Source organism: Clupea harengus, chromosome 21, assembly GCF_900700415.2.
Source record: "Clupea harengus chromosome 21, Ch_v2.0.2, whole genome shotgun sequence".
Taxonomy (NCBI): Eukaryota; Metazoa; Chordata; class Actinopteri; order Clupeiformes; family Clupeidae; genus Clupea; species Clupea harengus.
In genome coordinates, this window is record NC_045172.1 from 3,375,253 (window position 1) to 3,393,375 (window position 18,123).

Genomic DNA, 18,123 nt, shown 5'->3' on the forward strand with positions numbered 1-18,123 from the left:
CCAACAATTAGGACACATTAATTTTTCTAAAAGAACATGTATTTGCACAGATCTTCATGACACCTGAAAACACAATTTCCACACTACCATTGCAAGCCTGCCTATGCACAATACATTGTAACACGCAGGTAGCCTTTGCATTCATGTTTCTTTTGTCATGCCAAGAGGGTGTAACAAGTTCAGTTTGTTTTGGAATATCCCAAAACACTCTTCTCGAATTTGACGCAATTGGCGCCTCTCACAGCTATGCGTAATTAGGCCCTTATTTATTGCAGGTGCGCGTCTATAAATGCTTGTAACAGGCGATAATGTTGTGGTCCTTTTTAATCGGAGTTCTAGAACACTGCAGAAGATGAAAGCCCAAAAATCTGGAAGGGGAGTACCCATATATTCTGCCTCCGTTTTCAGAAATCGGCGAGAGGTGAGTTAATTATTGTTTTATGGTATGCTCTTCAGCTGAATTCTGACGTGCGTGTCTTTTTTTTCCCAGCACAATGTTGCTCGTGTGATGGACTTTCCCCGACATCAACCAGTGCACTTGCTACGCAGAGTGGGAAACGAGGCCGCACGTCTTGCTGTTTCAAACAGGCGAAGGGTCGTCACCATTCAGGAGGTTATGGCTGCCATGTTCGCCATTCTTAACGATGCTGCCCGGGCACGTCACCAATTTTTTGGCATATCTGGTGGTTAGCATTGAATCTGGATTTTAACGCCTGGACATTATATTTTAAAGAGAAACGAATAATAAACCTCATTTAATTTTTACCCCTTGAAGTTTTCTGTTTAACTCTATGCCTTTCAAATGGAACAATGCCTATATCAGTGGTTCAAATAGCCATTTTTCCCTGTGCCATTACAACATCAAGCTAATTATATTGGATGTGTGACGTAGAGTTTACTAACAACCGTGTCCTGATTGCTTGTCACTTGTTGATCAGGTCGCGATTCATTGCATCCATCCCGCGCTGGTTTGAATGGTCCCTGGGCTCCACCAGTGACGTTTAGTATGTACGGTCGTTGGTAAGGAGGATGTCAGAGCATCAGTGATTTGCTGTAGAGGCGCTCGTGCATAAAACGTAGTAAAGCTTCTACCAAGCTGCTGTTCAGGTCGAGGTTGAGCCATGTCTCATTCTGGAGTAGCCTAGACAATTTGTTGTTTTCAGGAGGAACGTGTCGAGGGTAGGTTTTTTTCGTGCTCCATTGGTCCTCTTCTTAGTTTATTGTTAACATACGATGTACGATTATACAGAATTGAACCTTTTAGAATGATTTATGTTATACATTTTATCAGCGCTCTACATTTCGAAATATGTTGTAGCCGGTAGCCTATACTTGTGTATATAGCCTACTTAACCGTGATTTTTAGTAATGGGTAAAATCTCAACATTTTCTGCTTTTCTGCATAAAGATAACTTCCTGTAGTCTCTAATTGTGTGAGGGACACATTTAGGCTACATGTTCGAAACTTTAAGAGGAACTATGTCATTGAATAACAATACCTAAATGTTTGTTTCTGTATAAATGTTCTACTCAATAATACTGGCTGACTAAAGAGTAATAAAACATAGCATTTTAAATGGACCCCGTCCGGTGTTTGCTATGCTTTATCAGTTAACTAACGACTGCCTTCATGACACCTCAAGTTTGCCAACTATACTGCTATTGTGTTTTAGCCCAGAAGGGCGTCCAAGCGTAATGCCATGCTTTCAAGAAATGTTTTCAATTAATCTATCTATGGTTGTGTGTCATTTGTCCCAGGCTAACATATGATAAGCTTTGAAAAGCACTTAAGGATGAAGATAAAAGAGATACAAACGATAATGAGGACTTTGGTGCATTTTCGCCCAAAACAGCTTTCATCTCCTGCCAATTCCTGACTAGATTTCAAACGTGTTTCCATTCATCTAACAAATAATATTTCGGGCTACAATTGTGTTAAATCAGACATTTTGGCAATTGAAAAGAGACCAGCCATTTACCATGGGCTGTGGAACTTCCATTGCTGTCGAAAACCAAAGAAAGCCATCTGAAACAGGTGACTTAACTCTTATCTCAGCCTATTGCCCTGTTTTTCAGTGATGCTGATTGTTTTATTTTGCGTTAGGCTTTTTACCTTTTTATTTCAGTTGCACTCCTGAATGTAAACCAAGTCTTTACCCGAGGCATGTTTATCGCTCTTTGAAAATGTATGCTCATTGTTATTGTTTGACTTTTCTCTGCCTTTGGAAGTTCTTGAATCTTTACCTTTACAAAGGCAGTGGTGTTAATATTCTCTGAGCATCTCGACTGTTTTTGACAATTTTTAGCCCTATTCCCATGTGCCTTATTAGTTGTTGGCAAGCTCAGGGAGCATTCACACTTTTTTTTTCACTATTCAATTACTCACAGATGTGTCATCCAAGAATCCCAGCCCAGCGCTGAGTAAGATGATTGTCCTTCCCCTCTCCTCCTGTTAGTTGTAGTCTGCAATTTAAAACTTTATTGCAATTGGTTGCTTCGTGTTAGTCATAATCAAACCATCTGCCTATGGCTACACTGTATGTCTCATATACGTATATTTTCTATAGTGTGACCCCCTTTTCCACACATTCATGCTCTCAGCGGTCATACTAACCATGTGTTTGGCATGTACAATATGTGTTCAACCATCAAATTTCAGCCATTTCAAACATTTTGATTGGTTGGTGACCCTGGACATTTTCTGTGACATTGTCTGATCCAGAGCTGTAAAAGTTTAAAGCCGATGCTGTTCTTATACTGCATCTTATTCCCTTTAGCCATGAAATCAGCTGTTCTGATCCAGCGTTGGTACAGGCGCTATATGGCTCGTCTGGAGATGAGGCGGAGGTACACTTGGAACATCTTCCAGTCCATTGAATATGCAGGAGAGCAAGACCAGCTGCAGGTATACAATCAGTGATTACATGATTATATATGTCTGACAACACAGGGATATCAGTCAAAGAAAGTATAGCAGCAGAGTGACAGGTTCAATTTGAAGGATGCATTCATAAAAAAAAGGTAAAAGTTAAACTTGCTATACAAGCACTTAAAATAAACAAAGTTATTTTATCCCACAGCTTTCCAGCTTTTTCAGCTTCATGTTGGACAACTTCACACATCTCAGTGGAAATGGTCCTGGTAACTATGCAGTTGTAATATAATTCAAATATGACACTAAATATAAATATAGAAATTTCAATATTAATCATTGTAATGTTTAGTCTTCTGCACCAATGATGGATGGCATTATTCGTTTTAAGTAATTATTTGTGCATAGTAACAAATGTTTATTTTTATCAGGCACCCAGGCCATTTTTTTTGTTAGAATTCATCACCCACCCTTTTTATCGACTCAAAAAATATACATATGGAAACGCACAGTTGCTTAGCAACCTGTTGAGATCCCATTTTCTGCCCCAGTGATGTGCAACGCTGCGTGCAGACTGATGTGTTTCAGGCAGCCCGTGTGTGTGTGTGTGTGTGTGTGTGTGTGTGTGTGTGTGTGCCAAAGCACCACTGCTCACAATTAGTTACCTTTTGTTTTGAATGGCAAGGCAGGCTGAACGAGCCTGCAATCAGGCTGCACTGACATTATCATGTGACTTTGCTGCCACAGTCTAATTATTACAATTAGGCAAGGATTGACTCTGCCCCCCCTCACCCCCAGGTTATTTTTAAGACCTATGTACGAAGTCAGTAGTTTGATTCTGATGCATGTTACGCTGTGAGCAGATAATGCGTTTTGTGTGTTTTCAGTAGATGCTGTTACAGAAACAAGAGTGCATTCAAATCTCTAATTCAAATTCTCTTATGTGTTTCCCATGGGTTTCCATTATCAATTTGGTGGTTTTGTTCGGTTTCTGCCCCAGTCAATTAGCCATGTGTTTGCCTGCAAGCAGCTGTCTGGCACAATACCTTAAGGTGAAAATCTCCACTCTCAGAGGTCAGAGACGGGAGTCTTGCTGAGGCCTCCTCGTCAACACAAACATCTGCTAGCAATGCCCCACGTATGCATAAATTAAAGGCCATCACGAAGAATTAACATTTTCAAGTGGCACCCGATGGGGCAGCTCTCCACAAATCTCTCCGCATGGCCGCGTGTGCTATGCAAATGAGGCGCTTATCATTGTACCATGTAATTACATCTTACCTCAAGACTAGAGACCACTGTGACCCTCACGTGTGTCACTCATTTGGACAGTACAGCATGTGAACATGAAACACATGAGTATCTTGCATTATAGTTAGAAAACGGGCATGATGGAAACCTGAATTACTGCTGATCCTGATATCTTAAATTCAAATAATGGTTTAATGTTGATATTAAAGCAACAGTATCCAACAATTTGTCACTAGTTTTTGTATCAGCTTCAGATTGATTTTGATGGTATGTGGTCATGTGAAGGACCGATAAACACACCCGTCATTCTGCTAGTCACCCAGGCTAAGCACTATGTAGAGCTATGGTTCGGGTCAGACCACCCCATGAAAATGTAAGAAAAGCTTTCACAGCATGACCTCGTCACCTGTATAATTACCTTATGACCTTGGACCAAAACTCCTTACTGCTGCTTTAACATTGATGCAATAGGTGAAAAGATTGTAAACACTCTGATTCAAATCCATTGGACATTTTACACATGTTCATCATGGGTCCTTTAGGATCACACATGGCCCCAAAACATGTAAAAAAAAAAACTAATTTATTTTCAGAAATCACCATCAATCCGGCCTGCCACATAGGCGAGGAAGAGATTATACTGAGACTTTGGTTCCTAGTCTGGTTTCTAGTTTGTCAACATGAGCCGTTTCAGGTTCAGTGTTCAATACAGTATACCCATGTACTGTGCGTGTATGTGTGGCTTGAATAGAAGTAAAAAATAGGATACAGGATACTCAAAGCATAATTTCAGTTTAAGGATTTGATGAAGACGGGAGCAATGTAACCCGGCAATAAACATATGCACTGATTATTTCTTTACATTAAGTCCCAATGATTGTTATTTGTTGCAATAGCTACATTCAATTAGAGATCAGAGTTTAACAATCATGGGGGAAAAATGGACTTTAGTATTACTAACACAAACAATTTTTAATTTAAGAAATATTAGTGTCAGGAATGTCCAATTGTTACTATGATTAGGCACAAACGTTTAACATTTTGTTAAATTATTCTGAAGATGAATCCTCTTTCCAGGAAATTCTGGATATATTTATGCAGGAGTTGGAGCATAAGAACCTGAAGTGACATGTTTTCAGTCATGTGATGTGATGAGGTGTTCCAAAGAAGGCGGTCTGCTGCATATTTCTACCAACCTCTGTTTCCAGATTTGATCTCGCACCTCTTGGGTTCTGTGGTGGAGCCCTGGACAGAGGAGGGGAGGCAAGCAAAGTACGAACAGATCCTGGTGCCAGACTCGTACACCGGGCCACGCTTGTCTTTCCCACTCAGTGTTGCTGACACCAACAGCCTGCTTAGTGCCTTCAAGGAGCAGCAGGTATAGAGACACGGTTGCACATCAGTCTTTTAGATATGGTGTCTTAAGCCACTTACAGACATGTTTGGATCTACAGCAGTTATGGATTGAAAGTCATTAGTCATTACAGTCGCTTAGACATGCTTGTTTGTTTTTTTTTTATTCCCCAGACTTTGCATGGCAGATATGTCTTGCAATTGCTGCACGAGACCAAGAAGTTTCTTAAGCAGATGCCAAATGTTATTTACTTGTCCACGTCTTATGCCAAGGAGATCACGATTTGCGGTAAAGTCATATAGTGTATTAGTACCTCTGCGGGTTGGTGAGTGCCCATTTTGTGTGTTTGTGTGTGTTTTGTTTGAATGTATGAAGGCGAGAGAGTGAGGCTGAGCACTTGTTTATTTGCTCCTTGAAAAGGCCCTTCAGACGTCTTCGATGGGTTCTCGCAGAGAAAAATGCATCTTATCAAGGCTTAAGAATGCTTGAGTTGGCAAAGGATCAAACGCACACCTTTCACCTTGCCACATTAGGAATAAATCCACATAAAACCTCCTGTCTGAAGCATTCTCTCTCTAACATGGTCATAGCTAAAACAGATTATCTTTACCTCTCTTTATTCAGTGGCCATGCATACGTGCTGATGGCCTACATTTGAGAGCAGTTACTGGAAGACAGTAAATGTGATAGTTATCATGTGTTCTAACCTTTTGCATTTTACAGGTGACTTACATGGAAGACTAGATGATTTATTGCTGATATTCTACAAGGTTGGACTGCCTCATTGTATATCATCTTTTATCATATTGCATGATGGCATTATAAGCATTGGATCATAATTCAGTGTCAAGTGTGAAAATAAAATGGACACGTGTATATCCGTGTCTGGATAAGATCCAAGTGTTTCTTCTCTTCTATCTTTATTATAGAATGGTCTTCCATCAGCTGAAAATCCCTATGTTTTCAACGGCGACTTTGTCGACAGAGGGAAAAAGTCTATGGAAATCCTCATTATACTGTTTGCATTCGTGCTCTTGTATCCTGACCATATGCACTTGAACCGAGGAAATCACGAGGACCATATTATGAACCTCAGGTAGGGTGCTACACTCCCATGTTCTTTTCACTGATAAGAGAATTCCATAATGACATCCATTATCTTGCATGTTTTTAGATATGGATTTACCAAGGAGGTCATGCAGAAGTACAAGGTAACAATTGAACCTTTTAAAACTATGTTGTGCCATTCTAGTAACCTTCTTGAATATGTGATTTAACTAATCACATCTACGATTAATTAGAAGCAGTTTAATTATGGAAAATGCCACACGACAACTCGGGCTGATGTTGAACACTCATCAGGATTGAACATTAGCCCCACCTAGTGGGATTGCGCTGCCAGGACCAGGGCGAATGAAAACCCTCTGAATTCTCTTCCATACAGACTCATGGGAGAGACATCCTACAACTTCTGCAAGACGTTTTCAGCCTGCTTCCTATAGCCACAGTGATTGATAATAAGGTGCTCATTGTCCATGGTGGGATTTCAGACAAGACTGACTTGGATTTCCTTAGCTCCATAGAAAGAGACAAGGTTTGTATGTGTACGAGGAAGGGTTGGTTTAATAAAGTTACACTGAACATACATATATAAAAGTCAGTCATATAATGTAGATCAAAAGCGGCATTTGAAGGGTTGGAATTTTGCAGAGTATGGATATCTCCCTAATCAGGCATTCAAAAATGTCCTTTTCTAAGATTTGGAATTTAATCAGCATAGTCTTAACTCAGTATTTCAGTCCCTGTTCATTCAAGCCATACACTTTTACTATTATTATTACTACTATTAATTCAAGACAAATTCCTAGTCCAGAGTGGCAATCCACTGACGTCCTTCAGCTCCAGCTGACTGCAGGTTGTGTGTGTCACCCCAGGTGAAGTCTGCCCTCCGGTTGCCCAAGCGTAGCCTGGAGCAGGTGGGCCTGAGGGGCGGCGGCAGCAGGCAGGGCTGGGCCAAGCAGGACAGCCCATGCACCCAGAGCCGCGCCAGGAAGAGGAAGTGCCATTTGACCAATCAGGGCAGCTGCGCCTCCACCTCGTCGTCCTCTTCCTCTTCGTCTCTCTGCTCGCCACGCCTCTCCTCCCGGAACTCCTCGCGACACCATGCCCCATCCCCCTGCCTGCCAAGCCCTTCTGACGTCCTCCAGGTGCCCTTCCTGGACTCGTTTGTGTCCATCACACCCCCAGAGCCTCCCAGAGAAGAACTGGAGTGGAGACAGGTGAGTGAGTGCGTACATTCATTGTGAATTCACATCACCTCGCTGTAGCTAACCTTATTGCCTGGATAAAGGCAATTTTATCAAGAGATAAAGCAAAAAGTGTCCAGTCAAAAAGTGTCCTGAAATGCTATGCTGTTAGCATACAGTGTTTACTGTAAACAAATTCTGAAAGTCTGTTGGTTCATGATTGGAAGATTGTAGACATCCTCTGGAGTGACCCCAAGAGCCAGAATGGCTGCAGCCCCAACACTTTCCGGGGTGGTGGCTGCTACTTTGGGCCAGATGTTACCCAGAACCTTCTGGAGAAACATGGAATGATCCTCTTGATTCGCTCCCATGAGTGTAAGCAGGAGGGCTATGAACTCTGCCATGATGGACAGGTAAACATTGTTGAACCGGAAGACTCAATCTGCCCACATCTGTTTTGTATTCAAACTGGTCAAAGTGTATGTACATTTTAATTTCTGTTTTCGTTTTTTCAAGGTAATTACAATTTTCTCTGCTTCAAACTACTATGAGGAGGGCAGTAACCGTGGGGCCTATGTGAAGCTGGGCCCAGAGCTGGTGCCACGCTTCTTTCAGTACCAGGTGAGCCGCAGCACCAGGAAGCTCACCCTGCAGCAAAGGTATGACCACCTCCTGCCTGTTAGTTATAGAAAATAATGAATGTGTGTCTAATGTATATTCTGTCTGTTTCTAATAGAATTTGCTAATGAACGAACCTGTGCTGTATGGTGTTGTGTGTGTGTGTGTGTGTGTGTGTGTGTGTGTGTGTGTGTGTGTGTGTGTGTGCGCCTCTATTTGCCCCCACCTCAGAGGCCTTGCACAGAATTGCATACATTCAAAAGGAATTGGCTCATCCGTGTGTGTGTGTGTGTGTTTGTTTCAGGGTGAGTGTGGCTGAAGGATCTGCCCTGAAGGCTTTACAGGAGAAGCTGTTTGCCCATCGCTCTGAGCTCATGGCTGCCTTTCAGCAGTATGACACAAACAACACAGGTAGGATTGCACACAGGCACGCGCTCCTCCACCCACACACACACACACACACACACACAAACACACAAACAGCACAGGTAGGATTGCACACAGGCACGCGCTCCTCCACACACACACACACACACACACACACACACACAAACACACAAACAGCACAGGTAGGATTGCACACAGGCACGCGCTCCTCCACCCACACACACACACACACACACACACAAACACACAAACAGCACAGGTAGGATTGCACACAGGCACGCGCTCCTCCACACACACACCTACACACACACACACAAACACACAAACAGCACAGGTAGGATTGCACACAGGCACGCGCTCCTCCACACACACACCTACACACACACACACACACACACAAACACACAAACAGCACAGGTAGGATTGCACACAGGCACGCGCTCCTCCACACACACACCACACACACACACACACACAAACACACAAACAGCACAGGTAGGATTGAACACAGGCACGCGCTCCTCCACACACACACACACAGAGGTAGGATTGCACACAGGCACGTGCTCCTCCCAACACACACACACACACAGAGGTAGGATTGCACACAGGCACGTGCTCCTCCCCACACACACACACACACACACACAGGTAGGATTGCACACAGGCACGCGCTCCTCCACCTACACACACATAAACGCACAGATGCCTTGAGCAGGATCCAAAACGGAAATTCACCAAATACTCCCCTTAATGCTTCCTGTCTCCAGTGCTGTAAATGGCCTTTCAAGTGCTTCTGTATGTGGCTCAGGTGAGCATTTTAGAAGGGTTCAGTAAAATACGGAGCCAAACATTTCCTGTACACAAGTTAAATGGGGGAAACTGCCTAGAGTCTAACCCCAATAACAGTGTAACTCTGCTCCTCTGAAGCAGACCTCGGGCATATTTTAACGACGCGAAAAAAGGGGGTAGAGTGGAAAAGAAGCTTTGAGGAGCAGAGAACTATCCGTGCGCTTCTGATGGATATGTAGGTGTGGTGGTGATTCACTCAAAGCATAACGGGAACATTATTAATACTCACAGAGGGCTATATACAGTATCGGAGCTGCAGCAGGTTATCAAGAGCCTTGTGGCTTGGAATGGATTGAGGGATAATGGTTTCCTTCCCTATTTCATATTCATTTAAACTTGTACCAACAAAGTTTGATCATTTCATCACACGACTGACAATTTGTGTCGGGCAATGTTGTGGCGAACACATCCCTGAGTTTGTCTGTGTTCTGGTGTGTCAAGGCTGCCTCTCCGTCAGTGACTGGGCACAGGTGGTGGAGTCGGTGCTGAGACTAGACCTACCCTGGAGGACCCTCAGGCCACGGCTGGCCCGGCTAGCGCCTGATGGTAACGTGGAGTACAGGTCCTGCTTTGAGGACGTCAGCCCAGGACAGCCAGTTCCTCAGGTGAACACGTGAACAGAACTGTTTATATAAGCTTGATCAGATGTCCATGGAGGTGGATTGGGTGTAAAAGACTAGCTATCTGCTGGTGACAACATTTAAATGCCTTACACGGATTCTTGCCTTGTTACAGGTTGCTCCAAACTTGGCAGAAACACTCTATAGGTATCGAACTGATCTGGAGATCATATTCAATATCATAGATAAAGATCATTCTGGTGAGTCTGACTGCTGCACTCCTGACATCATGGTCCTTTAAGTGTAATGCCAGAATACTAACATGTAGGCCAAATAGGTCATGCCTGTGATACAACCACAGAGGAGCACACTCCAGGTGTAAACATTGTAGACACAACAGTCCCAAAAATGGCAAATTGTAGTCGCAGTTGTTTTCAGATTGTGGTCAGATGTTATCTCAAAACCAAGTCAGAACTTAAAAACAGACCAAACAAAGCTGGCTCATTTTTCATTTGACTCTTTAGGTCTCATTTCCATTGAAGAATTCCAGCAGACCTGGAAGCTGTTCAGCTCTCACCTCGGCGTGGCCGTGAGCGACGATGCCATTGAAGGCTTGGCGCGCAGCATCGACTATAATAAGGACGGCAGCATAGACTTCAATGAGTTCCTGGAGGCCTTTCGTGTGGTGCACAAACTGGATGTTAAGGAGCAGCCGCAGGGCTAAAACTGCCGCACTGACCCGTCGATCTGCGCTGTAGTGAGAAGCCTGCAAGCTGCTGCCGCTCCTTACTGCGTGTTCGTCTGAGGTGGCTGGTGGGTCAGTGTGTGGAGACAGCCTGTCAGATGCTGCTGGAGCCCAGCCTCAGTCTAAACATGAACTTCCATGAAAGCAGAAAGAGGCATAGAAAGCAGAAAGAGGCATACAGAGACTGAACTTTGAAAAATACAGAAATATTGTATATGTTTTAAGTATTGGTCACTTTCTTAAAATGATTAACTCTGTTTGGTTGGATAATTTCATTTTGTTCTGCCAACTACTCTTAGTTTGTTTGCACCTTTCAGAAAAGAAATAGAATGATGGTATTACAGATTAATGCCCAAAGTGTTTAAATATGATTCATTTAAAACATTGAGGTAACATTTGCCCATGATTAGAAAGCAACATGTGACTTGTTGCACGTGCCTGATTACCCCAGGGGTGCATGGGGGGGGGTAACTTCCTGTTATTGGAGCGAGTGCTGCCCAGCCACAGAGAAGATCATCCAAGTGGCATGAAGTGAAATGTGGGACAGACAGGAAATCAAACCCATTTGTGGAGGTTTTTACCATAGCTACATTATGTTTGAGTGTTTGCAGGAAAAATGCCTTATGGTCAGATTTTTCTAAGACATGTGTAATGCATTTCAATGTTTATGAGGTGTAACTGATATTTTTAGGTTCAGGCAATAGCACGAGTCTTCCATTAACGTTGTCCGTAGAAGACCGCTATTTGGACTGCTCTATCTTTAAGCACTACAGTTTTCTGTTGGGCCAGTACGCCCTAGCAACCTTCCCTTTTGGGAAGGAGGGGTGTGTTCTCCAGGTCCTGTAAGTAGTGATCCCACCCCGCTCCTCTCCCTCCGACACTGGCTCCGCACAGAGGCCGACCCTTAAACTGTTGTCAGTGTGTGCTTAGATCCTCCTTGGCTCCACACCCTTCCAGTCCTCACCTCCCGACATCATCTCAATGGGGGCCCAAACAGGGCTGCTGTTTTCCCTGTCTTTACTCTGGACTGTGCGCTCAGGTAAGACATTGCATTGGACTTACTCCCACTATTGTATGGTAATGTATTAGTAGTTATGATGTTGGATGAAGCTAAATGTTTCAAAACGCTTTGGAGCCTATTATGTAGGTTTGGATCTGTTGGGAAGAGTTCTGTTGTGTGTGTTTCTTCCATGAGGGTTTGCTGGTGAACCTTGCAGGGGATTCAAGCACTTGGAGAATGGGCGCACGTTCTTTCGCTACAGAGGGCTGTATGCAACATTCACCTGCAATCCAGGGTTTAGGATCCATGGCCATCACACCAGCAGCTGTGTGTCAGGGCAGTGGGTGAGGGAGCCTCCAGTGTGTGTTGGTCAGTGCACTCATTTACTTTCTCAGTCATTTCAGGGCATTTTTGCCATGTCATATTAACAACAGTAATGTAACTTTTTTTTTTAAAGCCTATATAGTGTTTTAACATTAAAGATGAGAACCGTGTGAACTATGCTTTAAGTTGATTTTTCATAGATCCTTTTCAGACAAAAGACTACCATTACTCTTGAAAGGACTCTGAAACTGTGGTCTGTTGCTCAGCCTCTGGATGTCCCGGCCCTGGTGAGGTTCAACATGGCAGCAGTGCTGTGAGTGAGGACCGCTCATTTGTGGTCTTCAGCTGTGATGATGGCTTCAGGCTCTATGGCAGTTCACTTCTCTACTGCAAGGGCAAGACCTGGAGCGACGCAAAACCTGTATGCAAAGGTAAGTTGGTGGGCCCAGCTGTGTGGAGGCATCTAACTGGAGATTAAGTTGAATTGTTGCCATGCCTACCAGGTTTACTTTTGTAAGCGCACTGGCAACCTGTCCCTCGGCAACTGACATTTTTAAATGGGTTTTCATTTTTATTCCAGAGTCTGATATTATGAGCTCTTTTAAACGGAAACCTGTAGTCTTGTCTAGTTCGCATAAAGAGAAGAGCCTAAGAGCTCCATCCAATCTGAAAGACCATTTCAAATCTCACTACAACACTGCCTCTAAGGATGCCTACCTCCAGCCTGGCCTGCTGGTTGCTTCCTTCCCCAAGTCCCACCTCTCTGGAGGACTGCTGGTGAAGCCCAAAATGGCACCACTACAGAGGAAACCTGTGAAGAAGCATTGGCTTCAGAAAGCTGCAGCACACAGTGAGTTGGCCCCTGAGGTCCACGAGAATCTGGAAGCCACTGAGAAACTTGCCCGATCTCAGGAGACGGTTACCACGGTTACCACTGCTGGTGTCACGACACCTGGCTCCATTTCAGCCTCGTCCACAATGAGACCTCCTGTGCTGACAACCACGGACACCAGGTTCACAGAATACAAAATGGATGGCGAGGCACCTAAACCAGTGTTCCTTTCTGATCCAACAAGGGCTGATGTACATCTGGAAAACAGAAGTAAAGAGAAGGATCTCTCATCTCCCACAGAATCAGTCATCAAAGGCCCACCAGAATCCCACACCGTTGGATACCCATTTGAGGGTTCAAGAACTTCACAACAGACTGAAGTATCTGATCAGTTTCTGAATACAAGAACAACAGTCATACTCGGTACATCAATACCACATCTGAATTTGAATGTTATGTCTGTAACCAGTACCTCTGCTTATCTAGAATCTACCATGGATGAACAAAATGAATACCCCAAAAATCGTCCTGTTTATCCTTATAGTCAGGACCGCATAACTGGGGGAGTAAATAAAAAGGCCATTTCAGTGCAGAGTACCACAGATCATCCTCATATGCTGGACAGACAACAGACTCTTCCTGAAAACAAGCAAACTCCACTCAGTTTAGGTGACCAGCCACCTGTGCTGCTAATTGCAGAGAATTCTACAGAAAGCACCGAACACGAGGACCCAAAAGAGCTGTGGGAGACCCCAGTGGAAACCGAAAAGTCCTATAAAGGGAACGAGGGAGTCACACAGGTTGCAGTGACCAGCGCTGAGAGCCAAGCTTCTCTGCTGCATCCTGCCTCTGCAGGTGTTACGCCCTCTGTTCCTCCAACGGCCCCCGGGCCGACCCCAGGCCTACCCCCATCCTCCTCACAGCCCGCCCCGAGCGGCAGCAGCACGACGCAGCCCGTCAGATCCGTCCTCACTGATCCAGATGATGAAGGGCTCAGAGTGCGGGGGCTTTCACCAGCAGAGGCCAGATGGGATTTCCAGCCCCTGGTTGAGGCGGCGCAGGCGAGGGCCACCCATCTGGAGCGGGTCCAGCGAGTGACGGAGGCAGCAGATGTGACACACGCATCACCCCTGAGACTTGCTCATCAACAGCCACACATGCAGAGCACCACCCCAAGTGCGAACGTGCTAATTGCCCAGGCCACACACGCAGACAGCCCCGAGAGGAGCATGGAGGCTCCCTCAAGCTTTGGCCCCAAACATGGCCATGAAGAATCCCATCTACCTACACAGGACCCCATTACTGTGACTCCACTGGACTTGTTACGTAGACTGCAAACACTCCCAACCAGAAGTGATGACAGCCAAACAAATGTAACATACAGTCTGGCTTTTCCTAGCACTGGAGAAACGCCAAGTTTTACACCCTCTCCTTCCACCAAAGCCCGTCCATCTGAGCTGCCAATCAGAAAACGGAGGCCAGTGTGTCCATACCCTCCTCTGCCCGCCCACGGAACCTTCTATTTCCGTACGATAGAGAAGCCGGCCCCGCTGCAGTACAAGCATTACATTCAGTATGCTTGTTACCCTGGTTACACGCTGGCCAATGGGGACGTTTACAGCTACTGCCAACAGAACGGTACATGGAGTGGCATCACACCAGCATGCCTGGGTAAGATGTCTTTCCACCGTTATCAGACCACTTCATTTGCTTAACTCTTTCATTAATATTTAGCCTCGTCTCTCCTTTGAAATGGAAAACTGAAATGGATAGTTGATTTTAGGTCAGCTCTAGATTAGATTGTGGTTGCATAAATGCATGATTATGGTTGCAGTATTATCTGATAAAAGTTGAGAACATTGATTTACATTCCTCAATACAGTCCTTTAGATTGATTTACTGTTGGGGTGGTTTCTACGGATACATAAATTCCCCCTAGCAATGAAAGTCTGCCAAGCCGAACACATCAGCTACTTACTCCACGTGTTTCAGCAGGTGAAAAGGGTGAGCTTGTGGCCTTTTAAGTCAGCTGGGGGAATCCAGTAGAGGAAGTGGCAATGATACTCTAGACTGTCTGCAAAACGCATCAGCTCCGCAGTCTGACACAAATCCCCAAAATGTTACAGCGGGGCCGAGTCCTGCTGTATGTAGGGCACATCAGGATGCAGAAACATCCTGTGTCTGGGCAAGTGCTTCAGAACGCTGCCTCAAATCTGTAAACATGTCTATCGGTTGGGGTTTGAACAGATTGGCGAGTAACCTTGACTACCTCCGACGCATGTGTTCTTCCCCAGAGGTCACGCCCTGCTCCCTGAATAACGGCGGCTGCTCTCAGGTCTGCAGCGCGGGGCCGCCGGGGCCGCACCACCGGGCCCAGTGCCAGTGCAAACAGGGCTTCATGCTGCTGGAGGACCTGCGCACCTGCAGAGGTGAGAAGAACCAAGGCAGGGAGGCACTAATGAGAGGGCTTTTTTTAATTTATTTATTTATTTTTATATATAATCAACACGATGTTGAGAAGTGGAGTCCTCCATTATTAGTTGATATTCCCCCCGGGGTTTGACAGGTGAGGAAGGGTCCGTGGCGTCTTGCTTTGTGTGTGGCCATGTCCTGTCCTGTCCCTCCCTGAACAATGAGTGTGACAGCTGTTTCTCTTGTGGGTGCCTCACTCAAACAAACACCGCCTCAAGAGATACTTAACGGCTGTAAATTCTCAACCCTGACCCCGCCGTCGCTGTGATCGTAAAGGAGGTTCAGGTGATGTGAGGCAGGTCCCAGCATGAGAGAATACCATGTGGAGTTATGTCATGGGACTCTCATTGCCCGCTGAGAAATATATCCTGGGGTCACACTCTACCTGAAAGGCTTGAATGTTAAGACTGACAGCATGATTGCAATTTTAGAATGGATCTTTCATTTACTGTGCAAATGGTGCCCTGTCTTTTCTTGTAGTAACAGCGAGCATCACTAGCACAAACACATGCAGACAAGGAGCCTGCTCTGGCTCCGGCAGATATTGGTTTAACAGTCTCTTTTTGACAGGTAAAGCCATTTGCCATGGATACAAAGTGCTTTAGCAGGGTAAGGGGATTCAGACTGAAAAAAGATCAGGCGTGACTAGACCTGCTTCTGCCTTACTGAACAGTTACTCCATGCCCTCATGTAGACCATGCACATTGCATTCACCACTAATTGATTGCAACATTATGTAAATCATGTTCTACTGCTCTACTAAAAACGGCCTCAGTCACAAGATTGCCAGCTGGAGGTCTGAACTGGGTGGGCTAATGGCCGTTACTAATTAATGGTTATTCCACCATGTTATGTGTTTTTATTACATAATCATGGATGACGCAAGTACTGCACCTGCCACCTGCATGTTTTGTCTCTCAGTTGGGGGGTGATGCAGGGAACTGCGGTCGTGAAAGGACCATTTCCAGCATCATTGTCCCATGCTGTGGATGGAGCACCTCATCATGGAACATACATAGATGCACCATCCAGAAATGTGGGGTGATGCTGGCAAGCTCAGTATGCGAGAACAAGGCCCGATGTCATCAAAGAGCGCATCACCTCCATTCCCCTCTTGACATGAAAGGCAGCGCAGTGGTGGTATCCATGGCGATGAGGTGATGCTAAAGGGGCTTTTATCGGCGAGCAGGTGCAGGGGAGAGGAGGGCGAGCTGGAGTTGTTTACGGTTGTCACCTTTAATTTCTCACTGTCTTTCTGCCAATGCCACCACTGACAGGTGCTGACACTGTAATGTGTGTGTGTGTGTGTGTGTGTGTGTGTAGATATAGATGAGTGCGTAGAGGAGCGCCACCGGTGCGTGCAGGCTTGTGTCAACACGCTCGGCTCCTTCAGGTGCAGCTGTAGAACAGGGTTTCAGCTGAACACGGATGGAAAGACCTGCATGGGTGAGTGTCTAAAGATGTATAAGCTGGTGTATTTTTATTTATTAGTCACCTACCAGTCCACGAATCTAATCCAATACATTCTTTTTTCAAATTCAGTCTTGAATAGTCTTGGCTCTGTAAATGGGAAACAAATTGGCTCAGACTGACTGGCACATTGCTTCAGAAGCATGGAAGGAAGAGGTGTCATTTGATTGGCTGCTGAGGTCAAATATCAACAACCTTTTGCCAAAATGTACTACTTTTTAGTGGAGCAGATATTTGATTCAACTCTAGACCCTCAGATGGCCTACTCTATGAACATTTCAGTGAGTGTTATGGATGTGGACAGTGACCAGCATGCACAAGACTTGCTTTTCAGGGACTAAATGATGGATTGTGCATGCTAATCTGCATACTCCGCTGAAAAGAAGTTAAGTGCATTACTGAATTTATGGCAGCGCACAGTATACATTACTGAAAGCAACAGAGGCTACCAGACGGTCAAGGTAGTGAGAAACCTAGTTTGTGATGACATTCTATGGCCCTAGCCCTGTGAATGAGGCCCTCTGGTTTGTGATGCCTTCTTGGCAGACACCAGTGAATGTGTGGAGTCGGGGCAGCCGGCGTGCGAGTGGAAGTGTGTAAATCTGTCAGGATCTCACCACTGCATCTGCCCGAGAGGGTTCAGACGGCACACAGATGGACGCCGTTGCATGGGTAAGCCTGAATTTGCATACCAATTCAGCAGCAGACTTGGTTGATGAAGATGCAATGCTGAGCAGTACAGGCATTTAATCCTGCTGCTACGACTGTTTAAGTGTGAATGTGTATATTAGTGGATTGAACCATTTAACATATTTGCATGTCATTGCAAATAGTCACTGTATGCATCTAAAATGTCATTTTGCTTAGAATTAAGTTAAGTACTCTTTGATTCTTCCACAGATATCGATGAATGCAACTACAGTAATGGAGGCTGCTCTTACTTCTGCAAAAACTTGAGAGGTGGTTACAAATGTGTCTGTCCAGCATCTCATCGGATCTCTCCAACCAACCGAAAAAAGTGTCTGGCCATAACTGTATAAAGGACTCAACCTCCTGAAATCCCTACTTCTGGAATATATTTTTCTCCAGTTTACCCAAATAAAAAGAATATACGTAACAAAATGCCATTCACCCTATTAT

General features: G+C 44.9%; 2 protein-coding genes across 8 annotated transcripts; both read left to right on the forward strand.

Annotated features, from left to right (window-relative positions):
- The first annotated feature begins 219 nt into the window (after positions 1-219).
- ppef1 (protein phosphatase, EF-hand calcium binding domain 1) lies at positions 220-11,331 on the forward strand. Of its 4 annotated transcripts, XM_031559090.2 has the most exons (19): positions 220-421; positions 491-1,179; positions 1,945-2,035; positions 2,389-2,421; positions 2,778-2,905; positions 3,081-3,141; positions 5,332-5,501; positions 5,651-5,765; positions 6,201-6,247; positions 6,407-6,573; positions 6,652-6,688; positions 6,922-7,071; positions 7,412-7,756; positions 7,951-8,136; positions 8,240-8,382; positions 8,646-8,752; positions 10,022-10,185; positions 10,316-10,400; positions 10,665-11,331. In XM_031559090.2, exons 3-19 carry the CDS (start codon positions 1,981-1,983, stop codon positions 10,862-10,864), a joined length of 2,193 nt encoding a protein of 730 aa, XP_031414950.1. In that variant the 5' UTR covers positions 220-421; positions 491-1,179; positions 1,945-1,980; the 3' UTR covers positions 10,865-11,331. The 4 variants fall into 4 exon arrangements, with proteins under 4 accessions (XP_031414950.1, XP_012675198.1, XP_031414951.1 ...); XM_012819744.3 differs by lacking the exon at positions 2,389-2,421; XM_031559091.2 differs by lacking the exons at positions 1,945-2,035; positions 2,389-2,421 and having other exon boundaries at positions 221-421.
- A 257-nt stretch (positions 11,332-11,588) lies between these two features.
- Positions 11,589-18,105, forward strand: LOC105893261. 4 transcript variants are annotated; one of them, XM_031559087.1, is made up of 8 exons: positions 11,589-11,924; positions 12,081-12,254; positions 12,476-12,640; positions 12,790-14,712; positions 15,336-15,470; positions 16,837-16,959; positions 17,530-17,655; positions 17,884-18,105. In XM_031559087.1, the coding sequence occupies exons 1-8, from the start codon at positions 11,867-11,869 to the stop codon at positions 18,021-18,023; spliced, it is 2,844 nt and encodes a 947-aa protein (XP_031414947.1). In that variant the 5' UTR covers positions 11,589-11,866; the 3' UTR covers positions 18,024-18,105. The 4 variants fall into 4 exon arrangements, 3 of the variants coding, with proteins under 3 accessions (XP_031414947.1, XP_031414948.1, XP_031414949.1); XR_006151503.1 differs by lacking the exons at positions 17,530-17,655; positions 17,884-18,105 and adding an exon at positions 16,435-16,739 and having other exon boundaries at positions 16,837-16,917; XM_031559088.1 differs by lacking the exon at positions 17,884-18,105 and having other exon boundaries at positions 17,056-17,617.
- The last annotated feature ends 18 nt before the right edge of the window (positions 18,106-18,123 follow it).